The sequence below is a fragment of the Protopterus annectens genome, chromosome 11.part0 (genome assembly GCF_019279795.1).
Source record: "Protopterus annectens isolate FY-2018-M chromosome 11.part0, PAN1.0, whole genome shotgun sequence".
Taxonomy (NCBI): domain Eukaryota; kingdom Metazoa; phylum Chordata; order Ceratodontiformes; family Protopteridae; genus Protopterus; species Protopterus annectens.
Window position 1 is genome coordinate 292,107,951 of NC_056745.1, and position 26,603 is coordinate 292,134,553.

A 26,603-nucleotide genomic window follows, 5' to 3' on the forward strand; every position below is an offset into this window, starting at 1 on the left:
GGAGTCTGTGCATGAAGTATGCCAGAACTGTATGTAGGAGGCTGGGACAGAATGTAAGTAATGCATGAAGGGATTGCATATAAGAGGATATGGGAAGCCTGTGCATGAAGTATGAGAGAACTGTATGTAGGGGGCTGGGACAGAATGTGTATAATGCATGAAGGGATTGCATATAAGAGGATATGGGGAGCCTGTGCATGAAGTATGAGAGAACTGTATGTAGGGGGCTGGGACAGAATGTGAGTAATGCATGAAGGGATTGCATATAAGAGGATATGGGGAGCCTGTGCATGAAGTATGAGAGAACTGTATGTAGGAGACTGGGACAGAATGTGAGTAATGCATGAAGGGATTGCATATAAGAGGATATGGGGAGCCTGTGCATGAAGTATGAGAGAACTGTATGTAGGGGGCTGGGACAGAATGTGAGTAATGCATGAAGGGATTGCATATAAGAGGATATGGGGAGCCTGTGCATGAAGTATGAGAGAACTGTATGTAGGGGGCTGGGACAGAATGTGAGTAATGCATGAAGGGACTGCAGTAAGAGGATATGGGGATAGAATGGAATGCATGAGTGTCGCTGTCTGGATGTGTGTGTGTGTGTGTGTGTGTGTGTGTGTGTGTGTGTGTGTGTGTGTGTGTGTGTGTGTGTGTTTGTGTGTGTGCAACTGCTTTCCATGGGCTGGTTGGTAGGAATACTAGCAAGGTTAGGTCTGATAGCACAGTCTTCAGGTCAGAGACGCATGGTGATGAGCTGCTAATGAGATGTTGCAGATGTTGCTCATATTACGTCTCTGAATAGCAAATTATCACTACTGTGCTACTGGCCACTACCAGGTGGCCTAATACTGTTAAAAGTGATTTTGTTTTCTGAATCCTGGTCTACACCTACTTCATTTTTTACTGACTCTTACTATTTTGACTCACTTTATCCAAGTCATCTACAACCTTTTGTGTGAAATAATTATTTCTAATGTCTCCCCAAGGTGCCTTGAGTCTTCAAGTTGTGCCTGTTATTTGTAAATTACTTTTTCAAAAAAGATATAGCACTTCAGACTATGTAGATCCTTTTTAGAGCATTAAAGGTATTCTTTAAGCCCTATCTACCTTTCTTCTAAATGCTATGTTAAACGCATTAGAAAAAAGTCAGCTGCACACCTATACCATCTGATTGTGACCTCTGTGACATTTTAGCAACAATCCATGACTGTGTCTGGGTACCAGAGGATGTGCTCATGAATGATATGCTTTGATCATGACAGTGAAGCCTTTAAACAAAGCCAACTGTGGGTAAATCTTTGGATTCCCAGACACAGGAGTAGATTATTGGTATTACACTATGATATTATATAAAAATTACATTTTCTAAAAAATATTATTGCATAAATGGACTTTAATGCTCTTTTGTCAACTCCTCTTAATCTGGGGCATCTAGGATGTGCACTGTGAATGCACTAATCCTGTCAGAACCTGCAAAGTGCAATGAAGTTTCTATTTCTTTCTTTCTTTCTTGATTTATTAAGGTATTGAAGAATTGCTACTTCTGACTTTTGTACAGAGTTTATATTTTCGCTTTTTCTTTTTTATTCAAGTGTTGTGTCTGTGGAGATGTCTTCTGTGAGGAGAATGTTTTTTTTTTTTTTTATTCAGTTGCTGAGGAGTTAGGGAGGGTACTTTCTCTTCAGTGTCTGCATGTCCCTGTAGGTCATTATTTGGGCACCTACAGCACCAAGAACTGTTAATTGTTTACATTTTGTTAAATTAAGGTGTGGTATTCTGTTCCAAGGAGCAGTTAAGGATATATGGTAGTCTGGAAAGATTTGGTTAATAGCTGGAGTCTCTACATAGTGGCACAGAGAAAGTGTGTTTCACTTGGACTTCTTGTTGGGATAGCTTCATTTACAAAAGGTAGGCTGATTGCTCTGTCCAATCAATATGCGTGTTTTTGAATACTAAAGCCTGTTTATTGTATAATTTTCATTAAGACACTAATGAACAGCATAAACAGGAGAGGCTGTAGGTTTGAGTCCTGTCTGACACCTATATACTGACACTGGTGGGTGAAGAGACTTAACTTCTAAGGTATGTTTAAGGCTTCTTCCTTAAAATAGCAGCTTACCAACTAAGAAGGATTTTAGCAGCAATGTTTTGTTGTTGGTTGAAACTTATTTCTCAGATAATGCAGCTCATTGTTTTCTGAAAAGATCGTGGCTGAATGAAGAGCTTTGGTAAGGCCATCGAAAACATCACCAGAGTCAAAGCCAAACCAGATAGCAGTCAAAATAACCAAAGAAGAAAAAAAACAGGGCAAATCTATGCTGACTGTAAAGCAAAATACACTTTGGAATTGAATCCACATCAATTAGTTCATGGATCAGGATTAGTGCTGGGAGCCGAGAGAAAAGGCTCTTCTACGGTCTCTTGGTTTTATTTCACTGATTTGTTGGAGAGTGAGGCTGAGAGTGTAAATTCAGGGCAAAAGCTATTGTCTCTATCCCTGTTATCAGGAATCTGGAGTGCAAACCATTAGTCATTGTTGGGGTTGCCATTCATAGGAAATTTTTATATAACAGTTTATTAGACTTTCTGTCCCTCAGTGATGGATACATAATTTTCAGCCTTAGTGAAACTGAAGTTGCTATGCAGCTTGTCAAGATATATGATTGGAGGAAGAAAGAATGTGAGTGTTTGATGAAAGGAATTTCTCCCCTTCAGTGGTGAGGCAGTTGCAGTTATCACTTTTCTTATTTCAGCTTTTTAGGTAACTATTTCATTACTAAGAAAGCTTGATATTATTCAAGTTCAGTATTAACATTCTAGAAATATTGTTGATTTTCTCTTTGAACCTCCTGCTTACAAACTTCCCTTCGTTTGGTAGAGCTCTACCTCAGAGTAAACATGCCATGAGTCCATGTTTCACTAAGTATGTGTCTTTAGTTTGAACTTTTTTTAATGGAGTTTACTGTCAGTCTGGATTACTTTGGTAAATAACGGTGGTCTGTTGAGAAGAAGAATATATATTTCAGGATATCAAGGAGAAATATAAAATGACTAGATTCACAGAGAGGGCCCAGTGTAACACAATAGAACTCTTCTAGCATATTTTTTATGGGGCGGGGGTGTGAGGGGACTAAACGGATTCTGTATAATGCCAGTCTGTATAAAGTGACAGCAGAATGATTAGTGATTAAAGCTGAATCCACTTGTTTTACCCCATCCCACTAGAGCAATTAATTAAGAACAAATCTCATAAAAAATGTGTCTGAGGAAATGAATATTAAGACTTTCAAGCTCTTTGACAATCTGAGAAAGATCTTCTTCTTCTTTCAGCTTTTCCCGGTTAGGGGTCGCCACAGTGGATCACCTGTCCACTCATGATTGGCAGTGGAGTTTTATAGTGTCGAGTTGCCAGCCCGGCACCCATCCTTCCACAGAAGGTACACACACACACACACACACACACACACACACACACACACACACAAGCACTCACACCTAGGGCCAATTTAGAGTGTCCAATTCACCTACTGCATGTCTTTGAGATGTGGGAGGAAACCGGAGCACCCGGAGGAAACCCACGCGACCACAGGGAGGACATGCAGACTCCACACAGAAGGCACCCCAGCCGAGGATCGAACCGGAGAACCTCTTGCTGTGAGTCTACAACACTAACCGTCACACCACCGTGGACACCCTACAATCTGACGAATTATATTATCCTTATTATATTATCATTATATTATCCACCTTGTAGTTTAGTAGGCTGACAATATAACTGTCTCCCTCATCTTCAATACTGGAACAGTTAATATTAACAGGTTCAGAATCACTCTTCTGTAACTCCAAAATTTTGTCTATGAAAAGGCACTAAAAAAGTCTGAAGTACACACTGGACAACTTTAATTTGAAGCACAAAAAAAAAAAAAAAACAGCACCCAAACTGCTGTTATTCTTTATGGAGCCATCTGAACTTTACTCCAGTGTACACTGACATCACCACTATTACTCTGTTTCAGTTGACTCTTCAATCTACACCAGAATGCTGTCTGTGATGAATATTCCTTCAAGTATCTTTCTAACTTCTTTTTATTACATTTCATCAGCTAGAACTCTAAATATTTCAGCTTTTGTTTAATCTCAGTCACTTTGTTTTCCAAAACATGTTTATATAATACTTAAGAAACCTATGCATATACATCCTTTGTATTTTTAATCAAATTTTGTTGCCTTTAGATGTGTATAATGTTAAACATTTCCCTTCTTTTACCATTAATGATATAACTGCCACATTGCAAGAAAAAATCAGATAAGTCTAGCAGACACACAGACCCCATTTTCACTGATGATCCAGGAGGAACACCTAGTAAAGCGACTTGCTCAGAGTGACAGACAAACAATGGACGAAGTAGGAATCAATCTCAGGACTTTGAAGGGTATAGCTCTAGCAGCACAGAGTCTGAAACCTCTATGCCAAACTGCCTGACAAGTAAGTAGGGAACTTTTAGTTTCCTCTATCATATAGAAAAATTGTGTTAATGTGGGTTATATATATATATATATATACTTATCAGTCACCCAAAATGTAATTGGCAATCCATTACAACTTGCAATCCACAACTTGTAATCCTTCCTCTTGCCTTTCCTTTTATTACCTCTGCTAGGTCCTCTTGAATGGCGGATGCCATCATAAGTTCTTACCTCAGTTTCTGCTAAATGAGGTAACTCTGACTCTCAGAAACTCTCCTGTCTTGCAGACTTATTCCATCACATTGGGACGTATATAAGTCTTCACTACTTTCTGAAATATCTTCTCATCATTGGGTATTTAATAAACAAGACCCGACTTCTTTCTTCAAACCTGGTATAATGCCATGGTAGAGAAAATTGACTTAAAATGTGATGTGTGCATGTGAAAAAAAATCACACTATTGCATTTGTAAGCTATATTTAAGCTTTGTAAAATATGTAATAAAACCTTTGAAACTGCATTTTATAACATGTCCTATTAGTCATAAGAATATTGTATTTGTTCTTGTATGTAATACAGAAAATATTAATACAGAAACTATAAAGGGAATCTGTAACCTTGTTCTGTTGAAAAACACAGTAATCATTAAGAGATGTTTCTCATTAATAGTCGCCTGTAACTTAATTCTGCTGAAATGAAATGCAGTTTCCCAGGAAAAACGTAATTGCTTGCATGTTAATGACAGGGAAGTCATATAAAACTGTATCAAAGAACCTTAAGAGCTCAGAATTGGGAAAGAGACCAGATGCAAATAGTTAATATATATATGCAAATTCCTGTTTATTGTTAGATAGAATTTAGAAGAACCCCCATGTGTATTCTATAACATCAACAAAAACATGAAAATCTCGAGAGTCATTAAATGAAAATCAGTCAGGAACAAACCCCAGACTCCACAGCTGTGATGTGCCCACACTACTAACCACTGTTCCAGTTTTAAAAGATGAGCACTTAACATGCACTGTGGAAATGGTGGACAACAGACAATGAACATCAGTTCAGGTGTGGCCATAAGCACTGATCACTGATCATGAATTTGTAAAGTGAAAGAGGTGGCACCAGGCAATACGACACACACAACACTGGAGAAGGCAAAGTTTAACTCTATCCTGTCAAACACCATGTCTCAAGGGAGGGGGAGGCAACCAGACTACTTAAAAGAAATACACCTGGACCTCTGGAAAGCATGAAACCACAAATGCAGTAAACTGCATGTCAGGAACAAAAGCAAAGGTCAAATACTTATAGAAGTCAGAGTATTTTTGTAACTTCATTTATGTGTTTGTTGATCAGATAAGCCCAATAGACACACTGTCCATTTTCAGGGGTGACGCATGATCACTGGATGGATATGTGACTTGCTGAGATTATTACAATAGACAAATGAAGGTAGAAGGAATTAAACATGTACCCTGGGCAGAGGAATCAGCCCATTAACAGCTCAGAATTTTAGTCCTCAGTGCTAACTGGTGGTATCAAGCGAAACACCATGGCTCAAGGAATGGAAGGCAGCCAGAGTACTCAAAGAAACTCACCTGGACCTATGGAGGACACAAAAACCACAAATACAGTTAACTGTAGATCAGGAACAAAGTCCTGTCAATAGGACTGTGGGGTACTGACTCTGTCCACGATGTACTGCGACACCTGTTAAAAGAGGTATAGTCAGACATCACTGGTCATATATTTGAGACATGGCAAGAGTATGACCATGGACATCAAGCAGAGGAGAGTACTGTGAGTCTCAGCAATGAGCCGTGAACATAAATTTAAGAAGTAGAAATGATAGCCATGAAGGACATGCAATGAAATCATACCTCTCAACTGTCCAGATTTTTGCAGAATATCCAGAATTTTCTCTCATATTTTTTGTTTGTTTCTCAGAAAATTTGTGGTTTTCTGACAAAACTCTGGGGATTGAAATCATGAAATACTGACATACATTTGAGTTTCAGACTTCATATCCTTCAGAAAATACATGCAATCACATGTCCTGTTATTTTAGCAATTTTCTGAGATTATAAGAGCAATATTTAAAACTGGTCTTTATTTTGCAGCATTTACTCCCCCATTATCTTAGGCTTTGTTAAGATTACTTCCAGTAAGAGGTTGTGAGGTATGATGAACATGAATTCAGAACATGCAAAGGTTAACTTAGATAATTTGGTGCAAAGTTTCAGAATGCCTTTTCTTATGGGCTTGTGTCATTAAACTGGTTTATATATATACTTTCCAGATTAGGAAAGAAGATTGTGTTGCAGGTTTGTAGACAGTAAGTATGAGGTTGGGTGCTGGGTGGTACACCTGAAATTATTTTGGAGGATGGTTGAATGAAAAGAATGGAAACTATTTTCTTTATTTATGGAGTTTCTTTAGAAAAAAAAAATACTTTCCTTTTAAACTTCATTGCTACGTTTGTAGCAAGCAGCTGCTACAGTTTATATCCCACATGCAGTGCTTTAGTTCTGAATTCAGATAATGCTCTGACGACATATCAGCATCTGATGATTGCATCCTCTAACATTTTGTGCTCTCAACTGCTACCTCCTTTGCCCAACCCCAGCTATATCTCTATTATCACTTCTAACCAGGTTCCGGAGATCCACAGACTGAACTCATTGAGCTCCAACGTACCCTAAACAATGCAAATTATCAATCTATTGCCAGCTGTACGAAACCATCATGTCCCCTGATAACTATGACAGATTCCTGAATGTTCTTTATGTAATATACACAATGAAAAGCAGCCACCTCATGTAGCACTCCTATAGCATCCTTATCCCTGATTAAATCAGACCACAAACTAGTGACCTTCTTCATCTTCTTCTTTAAAGTCTCAAACAGACTCCCATGAACAAATATAAATTTAAGGTATTCAGAAGAATAAACATACTCAAGCTCTGCGATGACCTCTTAGAACTTACTTGTTATATGACAAGTCCCAGTGCAACCTCAGTTAGTAAATTTGCAACAGAGTTCTACTCCAACTCAGAAATGTGATTAGATTTGGTAATCACTGTTAGAAACGAATATATTTGGAAAGTCAAAACCAAACCGCCCTTGTATTCTAACAATATGAATACAGACTATACCAACAGGGAAACAAAGTTTTAATGTCTTATAATAAATCTAAAGCTACCCATTTAAAGAGTCTATCAAAAGGATTAGCTAAGAACTAAAGGCTATCATCAGGAAGATCAAATCATTAATTCTTTTTAATACCCCTATTCCCACTTGTGCTAAAAGAATGAAATATAACATATTGTGGACTGTACTGACCATCTCCAGAAAAGAGATCACACAAAACTGGAAAAATGAATCCATTCCCTCATTTAAAGAATTTATAAGTTTAGCAACCAAAGTAACTCATCTGGAAATTATTACAATCAGGTTGAGAATGAACAGAATTACCTCTTGCCTCAACGTAAGGACAAAATTTAACGAACTGCTTGACAAGCAGAAATAAAAAACATTCTGGAATTGAGCAGATATGCAATAACAGGAATGACTAGAAGTTTGAGGGACACTGTAAATAGTTATTTTCTTTGTTTCTGTATTTATAAGATTATTTTTTTTCCTTACTTTTAAATATTTATGTACATTTCTGATTACAAATTTTTGTAGTGACTATATTTTCTGAAAATTTAATAAAAACATTTTCAAAAAAAAGGGAGATTAAACCTAAACACAAACTGAAATTACCATTTGAAGCAAAGGATTATTAGAACTACTTCTTTAATTACATTATAAAATTAAGAAACAATTCACAGTAGTGTTCTAAAGTAACCCAAAACTGCATCACGCTCTCAGATGTAAATAATACAGCTAATATACTTGCAGATAAGTTTACACACGTTACCCAAAAAATGTCATCAGAATTCCACATTTTTTCTGAATCCCTGACACTCCCTGAGATTGTAAAGGAACCTGTCCTAAATGTGCCACCAAAAACACCACTTCAGTGAGTCCAGACAATGTTGCTGAATGGAAGTGAAACCCCTCCTGAACCTGATTAACCTAACCTTTGCAACAAGGTAGACCTCTGAAGAACTGAGAATAGAGAACTGCTGATGTTCTTTGTGTTTCACTGTTGCAGTAATTACATTTGGGTTATCTGCTTGCAGTAGCCCTCAGTTCTCCTGATTAACAAAGTCTTGGGTCCTAGGTCGGTTGCTGTCTCTTCTTCCGTGACGTCAGGCTGTCAGGGGTATAAAACATGCAGCCGACATCATTACATCAGTCTTTCTTGCCGTGCGGTGCCCAAAGCAGAAACAGTTCGCAAGTGCCAGTCAGACGACTTCTGAAATTTTTGTTTTCGAGTTTCAGAACCGAAGTCTTCAACTAAAAGCTAAGTACCCTGTTGGGGAAACTTTTTCTTGCTCTAATCCGATGTCAGTAAAAGTAAATAATTGCATTTCTTGTGGAAAGCAAATACCTCATAAAGATTTTCATTCATACTGTATTGCTTGCCTAGGCCCTGACCACAATGTACCTCACTGTCGGTTTTGTGCCTTATTTAAACCACAAACTATTCGTCGGCGGCATATTTGCGCTTCTAAATATTTTGGTGCTCAGTACAATTATCCTGATATGTCTTCGGTAAGCCATTTGACTAAAAACATTCCGAAAAAACGCAAAGATAAAGACTGAGACAAGCCACCCAGTTTGCCAGTACTCAGTGAGGCACTTTTGCAGCCCCTGATACCCACTACTTCAAATTCACAGGCCTATACTGAGACCCATTCGGAGTCCGGTATGCCATGAGATGCTTCAACTGTGGAACCTGTGGATGTCTATACCTTGGATGGGCCCGGAGCCACTGTGCAGGCACTGGCTTCTGAGGGTGTATTCAGGCCAACTGACTTGCATATTAAACCAATGCCATCTTCTTCTTCAAGGCCTAAAACTCAAACCATGCCTAGAAAACTGACGCCCAGACCGCATGGTCAGGCCACTATGCCTAAAAAATGAATGATAAGAATGACTGAAGATCTTATTACTTTAATCAGGTGAAGCCAACCTTCCCCCTCTAAGAGACCTAGGACTGAGTTTGTTTATGATACTTCTGACCAGGATTCTGAATTTTCTGTTTCCTCTGATGACCAGGATTTATCCTTATCTACCTATGAGGATTCTGATGCTGAGAACTCTATTCCCCCTGCTTCCCCCCTAGAGGATTTCTCTTTTGGTGAAACCTTGCATACTCTCAGGGAGCATTTTCATTGGGAAAGTCAGGATTTATCTGATTCTAAAAAGAGGCTTAGGGATTTCTTACTCCTGCCCCAGCACAGGCCTTTAGCTATACCTCCTGTACTGGGCATTGTTGATTATGCCTTTTCGGAATCTAGCATGGCCCCTGTCTCTTTACCTCCTGCTTCCAGAAAACCTGATAGATATTACAGGGTTCCTGACTCTCACAAGTTCCTTTTCAAAAGTCCTTCTGTGGATCCTGAAACCATTTCACAGGGACCTAAGGGCACTAAAGCTACTACTGCCAAAAATCCTACCCCCTCTGATAGAGACTCCAGGGCACTGGATAGATGGGGTAAGAAGGTATACACTTCTGCAACTTTGGCCATTAGGACCTTAAACTACCAGTTTCATATGTTAAAGTATCAACAACATATTACTGGATTGCTTAAACAGAAAATGATGTTGATTCCTAACTGTGCTGAAAATAAAGAATTACAGGATTTAATGCATTCTGCTGAACAAGTTGGTAAACATACATTGCAATGTGGTTTTGATTCACTAGAGGCATCTTGCAGGGCTGCAGTAACTGGGTCTGTACTTAGAAGGCATGCTTGGCTTAAGGAGCCAGATCATGTTAAAGCAAAATTACTGTTTGTTCCCTTAAATCAGGACCACCTGTTTGGCAACAGGGCAGAAGAAGTTCTTAAAAAGATGGAGGAAAAAGCAAAATCTATGCAAACTGTTAAAGATTTTTTGCAAGTACAACCTTCAAGATTTAGTATGCATTGGCCTTCTAAGAATTGGTCCTTTCCTGTCTCTTCCAGACCTTCTCAGTCCAAATCCAGATCTAGCAGAGCACTCAGGCTTCAGTCCCAGGGGACGCACAGGACTAAGCAGTGGGGGGCCTCCACTTCCAAATCTGGGAGAATTAAAACTTTCCCCTATGGTAAACTGTCTGTATGACTTCTTTTTAAAACTTCCAAGCACTTCTCAACTGACTGCCCCTTTGGGGGGAAAGATTGAACTTCATGCAAAGAACTGGGGACTCATTACCCAGGACAAATGGGTTTTTAATATAGTGCCCCAAGGATACAGATTTCACTTCCACACATTACCAACTCCAAGCGGTTGGCCGGATCTACCTCCAAATCAGCAGAGGCCCAAAAGCTAGTATTCTCTCTCTCTCTTAAGTATAGGGGCTATTCAGTTGGTACCAGAAGAAGAAAAGGGACAAGGTTTCTACTCGGGATTTTTCCCGGTACCCAGAAAAGACAATTCATGACGTCCTATCCTGGACCTTCCTACTCTAAACACCTTTTTGGTGATTCTAAAATTCAAGATGCTGACTCTTCACCAGTTGCTTCCTATGCTAAGCAAAGATGTCTGGTTGGCAACATTAAATTTAAAGGAAGCATACCTGCACATCCCAATCAGGGAATCTTGCAGAAGATACCTATGCTTCAAAGCAGGCTACACGCACTATCAGTTCTCTACGCTGCCTTTGGTTTACCTACTGCGCCCAGGGTATTCACAAAGTGCCTAGCTCCAGTCATTGCATTTTGCAGGCAAAGAAATATTCAAATATACCAATACCTGGACAATTGTCTAATTCAGGCAGAAAACCAGGACATACTCTTGAATCATCTGGCTTTTGTACAAAGGGTGCTAACTTGTCTGGGGTGCACCATAAACAAAAAGAAATCACATCTGGTACCCTGTCAACAAATTATATTCCTAGGAGCAAGCTTGAATACAAATTCCCAGATGGCTTTCCTCACACCAGAGAAACAAATTCACTTGACAACCTACTTCAAACAAGTGGCCACAAAAACCCTGCTATCTGCAAGGCAAATACTACAAGCCTTGGGGTTCATGGTCTCCTGCATTCTTCTAATTCCATATGCAAGACTGCATATGAGGAAACTACAATGGTATCTAAAAAGCCTATGGTGTCAACATTTTCAGGATCTAGAAGCAATGATTCATATCATTCCTTGTCTATGCCTAGAGTCCCTTTGGTGGGCAGAGGCCTGCCACCAAACAAGGGACTGGCATTCACACTAAGCCCTGCCACCCAAACCCAAACAACAGATGCATCAGACTATGCATGGGGGGTGCACCTGGCAGGGAAGTGCATTCAGGGCAAATGGAACCCAATTCAAATGCATCTTCACATCAATCATAAAGAAATGTTAGCTGTACAGAATGCCCTGACAGCCTTCAAAGACCACATTCTTCCAGGACAATTAATGGTAAAGACGGACAACACTACTGTTATGTGGTACATAAACAAGCAGGGGGGGTACACATTCTTACCACCTCTGCAGACTAGCCATGGCATTGTGGAACACAACCTTGAGCTACCAAGTGCATCTACAAGCTCAATTCTTGCCAGGAAAACTGACTACATTGGCAAATGGACTAAGCAGAAACCTCATGGACCCACACAAGTGGAAACTGAAACCAAGGATTTTCAACATGTTGACAAGCAAATGGGGGAGCCCAGATAAAGACCTGTTTGCCTACCCCCAGAACTATCAATTGAAAAAAATTTTGCACAAGGACTTCCCACCAGCAAGCTTGGAAGGTGGATGCTCTGTCCTTCATCTGGAAAAAAACTATCAGTTTATGCCTTTCCTCCTCTGCCTCTGCTCTCCAAAGTACAACTAACAATCAAACAAGACAAACCAAGGATGATTTTGATTAATCCAGCCTGACCACGCCAACACTGGTAACCCCTCCTTCACAGTGTTGGCCCCATGGCACCTGCCTCAGACTCTTACCCTGCTGTCTCAGCAGGAGAACCAGATTCCGCACCCTCAGCTTCAAACACTGAACCTAGCAACCTGCCTAATTACCTAAGCTCTCCTTTACCATCCCTCAGTAAACCAGTGATGGATGTCATTTTAGAGGCAAGGGGGCCTAGTTCCAGAAAATCTTATGCTGAACAATGGAAAAGATTCTGTGCCTGGAACCAATCTCAAAGGATGAGCACAGCAGTGCCCAATTTAGCTCAGATTTTACAATACTTAACTGAGATGCTTAACAAGGGCTTGTCTTTTTCCCTCAATAAAAATTCACGCCTCAGCCATTTCAGCTCATTATAACACAGAACCTCCCTCTTCTCTCATCCACTGCTCAAGCAGTTCCTCAGAGGGGCCAAAAATTTAAGACTACTCAGGAGAGCTCCATCTCCGGTCTGGGACCTTAACTTTGTATTGGAGATACTCACCCTTCCTCCTTTCGAGCCAGCTGCTGCTGCAGATTTAAAATTCCTTTCCTGGAAAACAGCTTCACTTTTAGCCATCACTTCAGCAAGAAGGGTATCTGAATTACAGGCCCTTATGGCAGTGGAGCCTTTCATCATCTTTCATGTGGACAGGGTGTCCCTCAGGACCAATCCCTCTTTCATACCAAAGGTGGTATCCAGTGTGGCCTTTAATCAGTCCATTCATTAGCCAACCTTCTTTCTTAATCCACAGAACAAAGGGGAACAGATACTGCACTCCTTAGATGTGCACAGACAACTTAGATTCTACTTGGACAGGACTAATCCTCAAAGGAAATCTGAATAACTGCTGGTGGCAATTGCTGCAGGGACAGAGGGGAAGGCTATTTCAAAGCAAAACATTTCCAAATGGATAGGCCATTGCATTAATTTCTTCTATAAGCACCACTGAAAACCTATCCCACAGGGGACCAGACCCCACTCAACCAGGGCTGCATCTACCTCTACAGCCTTTCTCAGAGGCGTACCTACCAGGGACATCCTTGGAGCTGCTACCTGGAGGTCTGTACATACTTTTACCAAGCATTACCATTTGCCAATTTTCTCTAAATCCAGAACTGGCTTTGCCACTGCAGTTTTGCAGGGCCTTATAGCTGGTCCTAATTTTCTTTCTAAATTCCTCCTCCCATCCTTAGCTTTGGGAATCTACCCAAATGTAATGACTGCAACAGTGAAACATGAAGAACATAGTACAGTTGTGTACACTTACCATAAATGTAGATGTTTGAGTGTATTCACTGTTGCAGTCCTGGCTACCCTCCTTCCAGCCCCCTGATTTTTTTTTGGCTATACCTCTTCTCTCCTTTTCAATGCTTAAAAGCTTTTTGGTGTATTTGCTTTTTTGTTTGAGGTATAACCTTGTATATTTATAGATTTACTTGCTTCCCATTAGGGGGGCATCTGACATCTGGGGCAAGAAAAACTGATGTAATGACGTTGGCTGCATGTTTTATACCTCTGATGACCTAACATCATGGAAGAAGAGACAGCAACCGACGTAGGACCCAAGACTTTGTTAATCAGGCTGACTGAGGGCTACTGCAAGCAGATAACCCAAATGTAATGACTGTAACATTGAATACACTCGAACATCTACATTTATGGTAAGTGTACACAACTTTACTTTGTAATGCCCCTTCACAAGTGAGGCCATCCACTGACCCCCAAATCTAAAGAGAACATCAGTTTAACTGGTCTAATGTGCAAGGCCATAGAACATATCATTTCTGACCTTGTGAAGTACAATATCAAAAATCTCATAAGCAAAGACTCTCAGTAGTTTGGCTTTGCCAACGGGAGATCATGTCTACTCTACATAGTATGTTTCTTCAATAAGGTCACAGAGGCTGTGAATAGTGGTCATTTGGTCCACACAACATATCTGGGGATAGTCAATGTATTTGACAACATCCCAGTATTGGTATTGTAAACAACGTAAGAGGCCTAAATGTAACAAATACATTTTAAAGTAGATAGCAAACTGGCTTGAAGGTAGAACCTGCATAGTTAAATTATCAGGTGCCTCCTCTGAAAGCAAGAATGTGACTTGCAGTATACCTTTTAGACTGGTACTGGAACTCCTCCTGTTTGTTATATATGTCTCTGATCTCCAAACTATAAACCCAGATATGGCTAACCACGTTTGTTATTGTGTGCACCATGGGTGTTATTGTCGATCACTCTCACAAACCAATGGAGTACCTAAAAAGGGCTAAAGTTAAATGCAAAAAGATGTAGTATTGTCACATTTGGTAAAAAAGAACTCTTGTCTCCAGCTTACAATATAGCTTTCACCTCACTCTAAACTGATATCATATTTAGAGATCTTGGCACTTTGGTTGACAACTCCCTCTATTTTGACTACCATGTAGCACCACCAATCAGGAAATCCTTTTGTTTAGCACAACTGACATGGTATTTCATCCAAGTTGAAAGAAGTTACCATTCCTCTGTACTGTACTCTAATTAGACCTTTGTTATATACCTGTTCAGGTAAAGCACATATATATAGAAAGACCCCAGCAGTTACTAACTCAATAATTACTGGTCTAGTGACCCTTTGTTTACCAAGGCAGGCTTGAAACCCTATCTCTAAACTCAGTGTCTTATAAACTGCTGTGTGGAGATCTATATTTAGCATTACATTATTTCAAGGACCAAACCCCTCTTGATCTTTTGCATCGCTTCAAGACAAATAGCACTGCAAACATTAGAGCTAAGGATCTGAATCTCTATCAACATATAAACAAGACACTCTGGAAGGATACATTTATTACTCAATGTTTACCCAGCTGTAGCATAAACTGTTCTTATACATTAAATAGTTTAACACCCTTGCAACTTCAAGACTAACCATGATGATTGGAACATGTCGCCTTCTAGATAAACCAGGTATGTGCAAGCTGACACAAAAATCTGTTACAGATGATACCTTTGGTACCATGACATCTCAAAATATGATCTAAAGATGTGTGCTAGGTTTTGATGGATAATTTGAGGGCTTCACCATGAGTGTACAAATGGCAATTTGCCAATGTAACAAATCCTTGAAACCAACTATCCTTCCCCCAAATTTCCTGAAAACACTGTTTTTAGTATGTTTTACAACTGGACAAACTTCCTGTCACCTCCTTTGTCCTCCTACACCTCCTAACTAATATAATCAATCATATGTTCACACTGTTAGAGAGAAGAGGGCAAACACCAGGAAATGGCACTTAATGCCTGCATGATTCCCTGATAATACTTGTATGTGGAGATGCTAGTGTTGTCAGGAAATCAGGTTTCAGGGAGTTGTGGCTTGAGGAATTCTGTTTCTTCAGGCAGTATGTAGTCTAATCTCAGAAGTCAATGTATTTCTCTCTCAACTTAGTCTAATAGTACACATTTGTGAATTTCTCAATAAAACACATGAGACCTTCAGCAACAATTGTAGTGCAGTCTAAGTTTTGTTTCTTGATTACTGGTTTAATTAACAAAACTTAGTTAAAGAAATGTATCTGAAATAAACAATCAGGTCAAAGTCAGTGTACATTGCTTAGTTTTTTAATAATATGTTGATTGCGGTATTAGCTACTGCAAGGAATTTCTCCTTCTTCACAAATTTTTGTCTCTTAAGTTTTGAATCTATTTTAAAAATCCCTTTTGATCATGCAAAATAATTTAACAGCTGTTCCCAAGGTGAGTTTTATATAAAAACTTGTGACATACATTCTGCTAACATCCCCATCTCCTTGCACTTTCGCAAACGGCATTCCTGGCACTTTCTTCTCATGTACATGTCCATTTCACAGTTTCCTCCATTTTTACATTTGTACACTGCATTTTTAGTAATGCTTCTTCTGAAGAAACCTGTAGATAAAAAGCAGATAGTGTGTTTTGAACGAAAATGCATTCTATTGTGAATATACCAATTTTTGGAAATGTATCATTTAGAAATGATTTTACTAAACTTATACATTACATCATTTAAAATGTGGTAGCAAACAGAGAGTAATAACATGAGGAAGGGCTTACAACAGAAGAAATATTACTTTAGTATCTCCACATTTCCTTTCGCTTTCAGTACAAAATAACTTCTGAGTGGCACAGTAACTATTTTTTAACAGATTTCTCTACGTGTGTGTGTGTGTGTGTGTGTGTGTGTGTGTGTGTTTTTACTTCATTCCTTTGATTTATATAAATATAAGAACAAAAATATCAGATGGAGAAAGGCACAAAAAACTGTGGTTGCAAATCATAGGCAAGGGCTGCACAACTGGAGTTCACTTTGTGGGTGGCTCACATCTAAGATGGCATACATTGTGTCTGAATCCTCACAGCATTTGTAGCATCGTTAATTAATGCTGCTCGATGTACTATTTGTTTTTTGTCCTAGTCTTTATATTATATACAGTTGACATAGTAATAGCTGAAGTCCACAGTCTATCCAGACCTTAAATAATATTCCCTAAAATTACTTCACTTCAGTAAAGAACTAACAAACATATTAACTATTAACCCATAAACTAACTACAGTGATGCTTTAAAGAACAGCACTAAAAAAGAAAATGTCTGCTTGGCACAACCCTCTAACCAGAACACAGCAGAATTACTTATGATTAACACTAGATCAAAATTGTTTCTGTTTAGCACACAAAGAAATCCATGATTGAAACATTCCAGTCCACCTCAAAATCTCCTGTAAATGTACTCATTTACTAAATTTGTGACTGCTGTCTCCATATAACACATCCCTTGTACGAACAACTGAAAACAGAATTCTTAGATTAATTTAAAGAGATGTCCCTGGCAGACAGTACTCCAGTATAACAATAGAAAAAACAAATTGGATAAGAGCAAGAGCCAGTGAAACCTTTTTTTGCTGAACTCCCTTTCTTCAAACTACTCGATGAAGGTTAATATCCCACTCTGAAGAAGAAACTCAAAATAAGAAATGTTATAAACTCCTTGAATTGTCAAAAAGGTACCTGCAGCTCTCAAGTGTACCTTATTTTGAGGAATGTTCCTAATTTTGAATATTGAAAAGTCCATGGTCCTTGTAACATGGCCAGAACAATGAAAACACAATTAGTGACACTGTCAGATCATGCAGCTATATAAATTAAGTTTCGTAAGCAAGTAAACATTGATATTTTCCACTATTCCACCTGGAAAGGAAGTTGTTTAATGATTGGATAGTTCAGCCTTTAATCAAAATATTATTTGATTTGAACCTTAGCAGGACAGACCTTGCAAAGAACTTTGATGATTATAGATGCAGAGAAGAAATATGATCAAACTGAAGACAAATGAGGGATGGAATTACAAACTTAGCAGGTATCTAGAGGGCTTAAGAAGTGTGGGATTTATAGAAGCAAAAAAAATAAATAAATAAATAAAAAGAATAAGTGGGACAAAGCAGGCTGAAGAGCAATTGAAAGAAGCTAGGATGAATATGCAAGACTATTTATAAAACATGAATGAGCATAGAGCATTGGCTTTAAAACAACTATTTTTTCATAACAACCCTAGAGCAACCATGGATGAGATGGATCCAGGAAAATTTAAGAATACAATGGTAAATTATTACACTGCATTATGCAAACATGATACAGAGTTTGAGAGTAACATACAGGAAATGGTAACATATTTAAGACACTTATGTCTTCAGGTAACACGAGTACAAAGAGGGCTATGGACATCAAAAATAAACAAACTGAAATTAGAGAAGCAATGTTAAACCATACTACAGGGGAACCCCCTGGCAGGGAAGGAATTCCAATCGATATATGGAAAAAGAAGAGCAGGACATAATAAAAGTGTCAGGCTACTATTTTTTAATAATATTTTCTGGCTGGGTATGTGCCATTGACTTGGAAAGCTTGGAAAGAAGTAATAGTAGTAGTTATAACAAAGGAGGGGAAAATCCCCTTGGCAAAAGGTCATATCAACAAACTTCTATTTTGAGTCATGACTAGAAAGTGTTTATGACAATTTTGGCAAAAAGATTGGCAAAGATATTGTTGAAAATAATAGAACTGGATCAATGTGGATTTACAGAAGACAGACAAATGTCTGATTTTTTTGGTGAGGCTTTATGATTCAAAAGCCTGCACTGGGAAATAATATATTAAGTTTAATAGATTTGGATGCTAGAAAATCATTGGACAGAGTGAGTAGGGAATTGATAAAGAAATCCCTTGAGGCATTCGGGTTTCCAGGTTTCCACAAACATAGATAAAATAAATATTTAATATCTACAAAAGAGCTCAAGCTATGAGACGTGTGAAGGAGGGCTATCTAAAGTGCTTAGTCTTGCTTTATTTTAGAGCCATGAGCCAGAACCATAAGACAATACAATGCAGTTGGTTGTAAATGAAGAAATACTAATGAGAAAATTGCCCTTTTTGCAGACAGTATATCATATATTACCATTTCAGAACATGATATAAGATTATATTAGATAAACTGAAATATTCTAATAGTTAAGCAGGCTATAAAGTAAAGGAACCAAAAAGAAAGGCTGCAGTGAAGAACTATGCCTCAACAGAAAACTTGGTACAGTTTACCCTTTTTGTGGGGTCATGACATGATGAGATATTTGGGATATGGCTGAAACAGGATGTTAAGTAAGCAGCTGAGTAAAAGAGCAAAGAAACTAAGATTATAAGTCAGATAAGATTATGGAAAGTGTTACCTATGGGCATTGATACTAAGCTACAAGCAATTAAAATGGTTTTGGTCCCACTGGTTCTTGATCTGGGTCAGGCAGAGACCAGATATGGTAGAATACATAAAATGAATTAAGGATTTCCAAACAGGTAAGAGGGCAATGGGAAAAACTAACACTGATAAGGAAAGTACAGTTGTATTCACTGTTGCAGTTATCACCTGTGGGTTATCCCTGCTGTGGTAGCCATTGGTCGGCCCAAATACCAGAGTGAATGCTTTTCTGCATCGGCTGCTGTTGCTTGCTGCCTGATGTCAGGTAATCAGTGCTATAAAGGAAGGCAGCCGATGCCATTACATCAGTTTTTCTTGCCGTAACCAGTCAGAGGCCCAAGTAAATATGGCAAAGTGGTCTCGGCGGTTAAAAACCGCCATTAGAAACTTATGTCTCCCTAAAGAATGAAGATATAAGGGTGAAGGAGGGTGGGAAACCAGGACTGCAACAGTGAATATACTCGACCATCTACATTTATGGTAAATGTACACAACTGTACTATGTTTTTCGTGTTTCACTGTTGCAGTCATCACCTGTAGGAGGATTCCCAAAGCTGAGGAGAGGGGTGGTAGGATTAGTAAGAGACCTAGGAATGGGTCAGCATGCCCGGCAGAACTGCAGAGGCAAACCCTGACCTAGCCTTAGAAAATAGAGGTAGGTGGTAATGCTTGGTAAAGGTATGAACAGAAGTCTAGGTGGCAGCTTCCAGGATGTCCCTCGTGGAAAATCATCTGAGGAATGCTGTGGAAGTGAAGGCATCCCTAGTGGAATGGGTTTGAATAGACTTGTGGGGGTTCCCATGCAATCTGCAGCAGAAATGGATACAGTGTGATATCCATTTGGAAATGGTTTGTTTGGAAATGGGCTTCCCCTCTGCCCCTGGGGCAAAGCTGGCAAGTAGTTGGTCTGTTTTCCTGAAGGGATTAGTATGGTCCAGATAGTTTCTGTGTTATCTGTGCACATCTAGTGAGTGCAGAATTCTTTCCCTCTTGTTCTGAGGGTTAAGAAAGAATGTGGGTAGATGTATGGCCTGGTTGAGAGTTACATTAGATACCATTTTGGGCATAAAGGAGGGATTAGTCCTCAGGGAGACCCTGTCTGAATGGAACATGATGAAGGGTTTAATGGCCATCAGTGCCTGAAGTTCTGAAACCCTTCTTGCTGAGGTGATAGCTAGGAGAAAAGCAGTCTTCCAGGAGACCAAAAAGAACTCCACCACAGCACAAGAGGACCACAAATTCACCTTCTCGTTCTGCGGTAGAGTTCTTTTTGGTTATTTGTTCATATCTTCACTCTAGCCTTGGTGCATTTTTTGGTTTATTTTAGTCTTCCAGGAGAGGTATATTAGTTCTGCTGAAGTAGCAGGTTCGAAGGGTGGTAAAGTTAGTTTTTCCAAAACATAATTCAGGTCCCAGGCTGGAGTTGGTGGCCTTCTGCGAGGTCTGATATTAGAAGCCCCTCTGAGGAATTGTTTAATCAAAGGATGGGAGAACAGGGCCTGTTTTGCATCAAAATGAGCTGAAATGGCTGAGGCATGGATTTTAATAGAAGAGAAGGAGAGGCCACTATTAAGTAGCTACACTAGGTAGTCCAGGATAAGAGGGATGGAAGGTTGTGAGACATTGCCCCCTCTGGACTGGCTCCAGGAGCAGAATCTTTTCCATTTCCCTGCATAAGATTTTCTGATGCTGGGCCTTCTGGCCTCTGTGATAATGTCTAGGACCTGTTTGCTTAACAGGGGCCGCTTGTTTGCCTTTAGAGTATTAGCCATGCTGATAGTTTCAGAGTCTGCAAGTCTGGGTGCAGCATTCTCTCCCTCACCTGAGTTAAAAGGTCTGAGATCAGGGGAAGCTGCCTGGGAGGCTGTAATGTCAGGCTGCGGAGTAAGGGGTATCAATGTTGTCTGGGCCAATCTGGAGCAATGAGGATGGCCTTTGGTCTCTCCTCCCTTATTTTGATCAGTACCTTGGGAATAAGAGGAAGAGGAGGGAATGCATACACAAAGAGGGTGCTCCAGGGGAAGGTCAAGACAGCCACCTTCCATACTAGGTGGTGATACTCCCTGGTACAGAATTTTTTCAGCTGATGATTGAGATGTGAAGCAAAGAGATCCACCTCCGGAGTCCCCTATGCCTGAGTAATTTGTAAAAAGATTTTTCTGTGGAGCTGCCTTTCATGAGGGTCCAGTAAGCTTCTGCTTAAGTGGTCTGCCAGGGTGTTGTTGATCCCTGGTAGGTATTGGGCTATCTGGTGTAGTCCCATGGAAGAGGCAGTCAGCCAGAGGTTCATGGCTAGCCTGTACAGAGGGTAAGATTGGGTCCCTCCCTGTTTGTTGATGTACCACATTACTGTGGTGTTGTCTGTTTTGATAAGGAGAATCCCTGGCTTGAGATGGGGTTCAAAGGGGTTGGGAGGGTGGCCTAATGGTTAAGGTGTTTGCCTTGCAAACACAAGGTGCAGGGTTTGAGTCTCACAAGGGATAATTGGCTAAGCTTAAAATGGCTCGCAAGGGCATTTAGCTTAGTACTAATCTATAAACCTATGAACCTAAGGATGTCAGAGCCTTTTGTACTGCCATCATTTCCTTCTGGTTGATATGTAAGGGAAGGTGCTGGGCATCCCAAAGACCTTGGGTGCACCTGCCTTCTAGGTGAGTGCCCCAAGCTACATCTGAGACATCAGTGGTAATGGTCTGCCCGGTTGGGCAGAGGGTGAAGGAAAGACCCTTGTTCTGGGCACAGGCCCCTGCCTACCAGAGAAACTCAGCCCTTATACAGGGGATCAGAGGTAGAGAGGTCTCTAGAGTTTGAGAGTGCTGACACCAAAGGTTTATTAGGTAGCACTGAAGTTTTCTCATGTGAAGCCCAGCCAGAGGAATTAGAAGGATGCAAGATACCATGTACCCCAAGGCTTGCAGGAACTTCCTTGCAGTGAAGTGACTTCTGGAACACAGCTGGGTAAAACAGAGAGGCAGGAAGCTCTGCTTTTCTGGGGATAGAAAGGCCATTTGGGATACTGTGTCCAGCAGTGCTCCCAAGAAAATTATCTTCCTGGAGGGTGCTTGCCTTGATTTCTTCTCGTTGATAGTGTACTCAAAGTAGGTTAGGAGGGTTTTGACAATGAGGAGGTCCTTGAAGAGCTTTTCTTTGTAATCTGCCTGAATGAGGCAGTCATCCAGATAAGGGTAAATTTGTATATTTTTCTGTCTGCATAAGGCTATGACCAAGGCTAAGCATTTGGTGAATACCCTGGGAGCAGTAGATAAGCCAAAGGGTAGCACAGAGAACTAAAACTGTTGTGAGCCTGCTCTGAAGTGAAAAAATTTACTGCGGGACTCCCTTATGGGGATGTGGAAGTAGGCATCTTTTAGATCTAGGGTAACTAACCAGGCATTTTTGCCAGCCTAGGCAGCAGTTGCTGCAAAGTTAGCATTTTGAATTTGGGGACCACCAGGAAGGCGTTCAGAATGGATAGATCCAGGATGGGGTGCCAACTGCCCTCTTTTCTGGCAACAAGGAATAGTCTGGAATAAAAGCCTTTGCCTGTTTGATCTGAGGGGACAGGTTCTACTGCACCTTGGGATATGAGAGTTTGGACTTGTTTCAATGCCTCTGGCCACTGATTTGGAGGCAAGTCTGGGTACCCTCTTGGAAATGGGAGTTCGTTGAAGGAGAATTTGTATCCCTGAAAAATGATCGGTCCTTTGTTACAGAAATCCAATTTTCTTTGAGGAGGGAGAGCCTTCATCCTAGTTTTTGGTGAGTGAAAAGAGGGCAGAGGGGGAGAGGGATTCATTTAGAGTTTTTGCCATAGAGCGATGGCTTAGAACTCCCTGCCTTTGGAGTGGAAGTGGTCCACTGTTTGTTTGTCTGCTGTCCTTGGGATAGGTGTCTGGCTGGTCTGTGCCTGCAGGGCTTACCTTGCCCTTGTATGCTAGGTGCAGGAAAGGACCAGTGTTTTGAGGGAAAATTCCTGCTGAACCTAGAAGGTTGTACCTGAAAGAAATATTTTACTGTTTGCATAGATTTTGCTTTGTCTTCCATCTTTTTAAGCACCTCTTCTGCTTTTACTCCAAACAAGTGGTCCTTATCCAAGGGCAAGTAATTTAGACTTAACATGATCAGGGAGAGGTTGTTCCTTCAACCATGCATGTCTCCTAATGACAGATTCTGACACTGCTGCCCTGCTTGAGGCTTCTAGGGCATCATATCCACAGTGTAATGAGATCTTGGCCACTTGACAAGTAGAGTGCAGTAAATCTGCTAACTCTTTTGAATTGGCAGAGTCAGGAAAGGTTGAAATATTTTGTTTTAATAGTTCCAAAATGTGTTGTTTGATATTTTAACATGTGGAATTGACAGTTGAGTGCTCTGATAGCTAAGGTTGCAGAGGTGTATACTTTTTTACCTCATCTGTCCAGAGCTCTGGAGTCCTTGTCAGAAGGAATAGGATTCTTTGCAGAACTAGCCTTAGCTCCTTTTGGTCCCGGTGTAATGACCTCCAGGTCTGCAGCAGGATTTCTGTACAGGTATTTGTGAGAATCTGGTACTCTGTAATACCTGCCAAGTTTTCTGGGAGCAGGTGGGAGGGCGTCACGATTTAAACTGGATTCATGGAAGACAGCATCAACCACCTCTAAGATTGAAGGGATGGCCAAGGGTCTGTGCTGGGGCAGGTCTAGAAACCCTCTTAGTCTTTTCTTAGACTAAGGGAAGTCCTGGATTCCCAGTGGAAATGTTCCCTGAGGGTGTGAAGGGTTTCCCCAAAGGAAAGATCTTCTAGTGGGGAGGCAGAAGGAAGGGATTCCTCTGCATCTGTACCCTCATAAGCAGTCAGAGGTTGTTGTTCCTCTTCAAAATCTGAATAATCAGACTCATCAGAATCCTGTTCTGTCAGTATTTCAGGAGAAAGGTCTCTTCCTTTTAGAAGGTGTAGCCTGACTACCCCTGATAAGGGTAATAAGATCCTCCACCATTTTAAGCATTTGAGCTTGGGGTGGTGGAGCAGGAGTAAAGTGGTGGCTACAGGTAGTTTTCCTAGGAGTGGCCTTGCCTGTAGGCCTAAGAGTATCCATTGGTCTGAGAGAAACAGAAGTCGGAGGAGAAGATGTCATTTTTTGTCTAGATTCGGTAGTGCGAAAAACCTCCTTGGAAGTCGGTGCCTGCGTTGTGGCTAGACGAAGAAGATTTCTGTGGCATACCGGACTCCAAAAGGTCTCAGTAGAGGCCTGCAAAGGTATCGAATTTGGCATCAAGGGCTGTGAAGGCGCCTCACTGAATTCCGGATAACTGATGACCTGCTTAGCAGTAGAGTCGTCGGAAGGCTTAGCCTTGTGTGGTCTGTCTCTATCTTTATCCTTATGTTTTTTTGGAATGTCTACAGATTGTTGGCTGATGGACACCATTTTGAAATGCGAAGACGAAAGATGAAGATACCTGGCTACAATAAGAGCTCTATGATGAATGGTTCTTGCTTTAAAGAGGGCACTGAACCAGCAACTGGGGACGTTGTGGTCTGCGCTTAAACAAGTGACGCAGTATGAATGGAAGTCTCGGTGTGGTATTTACTTTCCACAGGCAAGACAATTGTTAACTTTTTCGAACTTCGGTTAGTGCAAGAAAATCCCCAACGGGGTACCTAGCTTTAGACATTTTCAAGCTGTAATTCAAACTCTGGTAGTGACTGACTGGCACACTTGTGAACTGATTCTGCTACAGGCTCCACGGCAAGAAAGACTGATATAATGGCATCGCCTGCCTTCCTTTATAGCACTGACGACCTGATGTCAGGCAGCAAATGACAGCAGCCGACGCAGATAAATATTGACTCTGGTATTCGGGCCGGCCGAGGGCTACCACAGCAGGGATAATCCACAGGTGATGACTGCAACAGTGAAACACAAAGAAAATCAGGGTGGTTCTGAGGCTTCCAGGTTCGGAGGCATATTATAAAGCCACACCACTTAGGTTATTATATCTGATTCATGATACAGACTATATGTTGAAATGGAAGGATATGATAAGCACAGTGCCCAGTGAGGTAGCAACAGGATCACATGTGGACATTTGGGTAGATTTAGGAAATGAATATAAAGAACATTATGTACAGACTTATGTACATAAATATATTAAGTAACTCTTTAAGATAAACATATTAGACCTGGAAAAACAGAATAATGTAAACAGGTTCTGCAACGTACAGTGATAAGAAAGATAGGGAGAGTATGTCATAAGCATTTGAGGAAGGAAGAACACAGAAGTGAGATTTTGGGAGCAGATTTTAAAACGTGATGAAGTAATAAAATGATATGAAACTCGATAGATTTTTAGATTACTGAACCTAGATCCACTTGTCTATACAGGCCTAATATTAGAGCTCAAGGAAGTTATGCAGAGGCTGGAAACTAATTTTCTTAAAACACAAATAGTGGATTTTATTACTGAGGGAGGAACAGAAATGACAGAGCAAAAAAGAGTAATTAGTTAAGTACATTGCAAAAGGCAATATTATATTTGAGAAGACACTACTGAACAAAAGTAAAAATAACATGGAGTGAATGATTAAACAAATATATTTGTGAACAATTAAACAAATATATTACAGATGAGCACTGGAGGAAAAGCTGCCTTAATCCTAGATTTGCAAATAAATCAAGAAAATTTCAAATTTTTACACAAATAATTCTATATCCCTAAAAGAATTGAAAAATATTTCCACAGATAAGAGGAATATGTTGTAAATGAGATGCTTCAGTAAGATGTCCTTGGGAGAATATATTCTGGGAATATCAGGAGCTGCTTCAGTGCAAAATGACTTGAATAATATGCTAAATCTTATACTTGTAAGAGAATTAAACCTCAGCAGAGATGTGTTTGATGAGTTGGTGTAAAGTAACATATACCGAAGAAGTAAAAGCATTACTATCTTTAGTACTGACAGTGGCTATGACTAGAAAATGGAAAACCAAAGACAAAACATTGATACGAGCAGGAAAACATGATTACATAGATTAAAAACATTGAAGTAAAATTATAAAAGATCAGAAACTAAGTTTTATAGTAATAAAATGGCCTGTATGGAATGCTGTATTGGAATTTGAGCCTGAAAAGGATGTTAACATGGAACAAAGTACCTAAGATCTGTCTCTATATCTGTTTAATAAAGAAGACGCCAATACAATGTGAGAAATCACTGGTCCAGTTTTTAAGACTTGTAGTTGATTGTAAATAAAATAATATTTTCAATAATGAATTCCTGATTTCTAATTAGATTGTATGTAGCTCATTTGTGTACTTAACTATGTTTTATTTAATTAGTGATGTTAAAATAAACATAGTATTAAGAGTGAAAGGAATAGCTGACTGTGGTACTTGGATTTGCATTTT

At 40.0% G+C, this 26,603-nt stretch overlaps 1 protein-coding gene across 2 annotated transcripts in view; it reads right to left on the reverse strand.

Moving 5' to 3' along the window:
* NR1H4 (nuclear receptor subfamily 1 group H member 4) overlaps positions 1-26,603 on the reverse strand; it is an 856,459-nt gene that overhangs the window by 307,560 nt on the left and 522,296 nt on the right. For both annotated transcript variants that reach the window (XM_044087787.1, XM_044087788.1), the window contains exon 4: positions 16,224-16,364. In XM_044087787.1, coding sequence (XP_043943722.1) covers positions 16,224-16,364 — 141 coding nt within the window. The remainder of the gene's footprint in view (positions 1-16,223; positions 16,365-26,603) is intronic.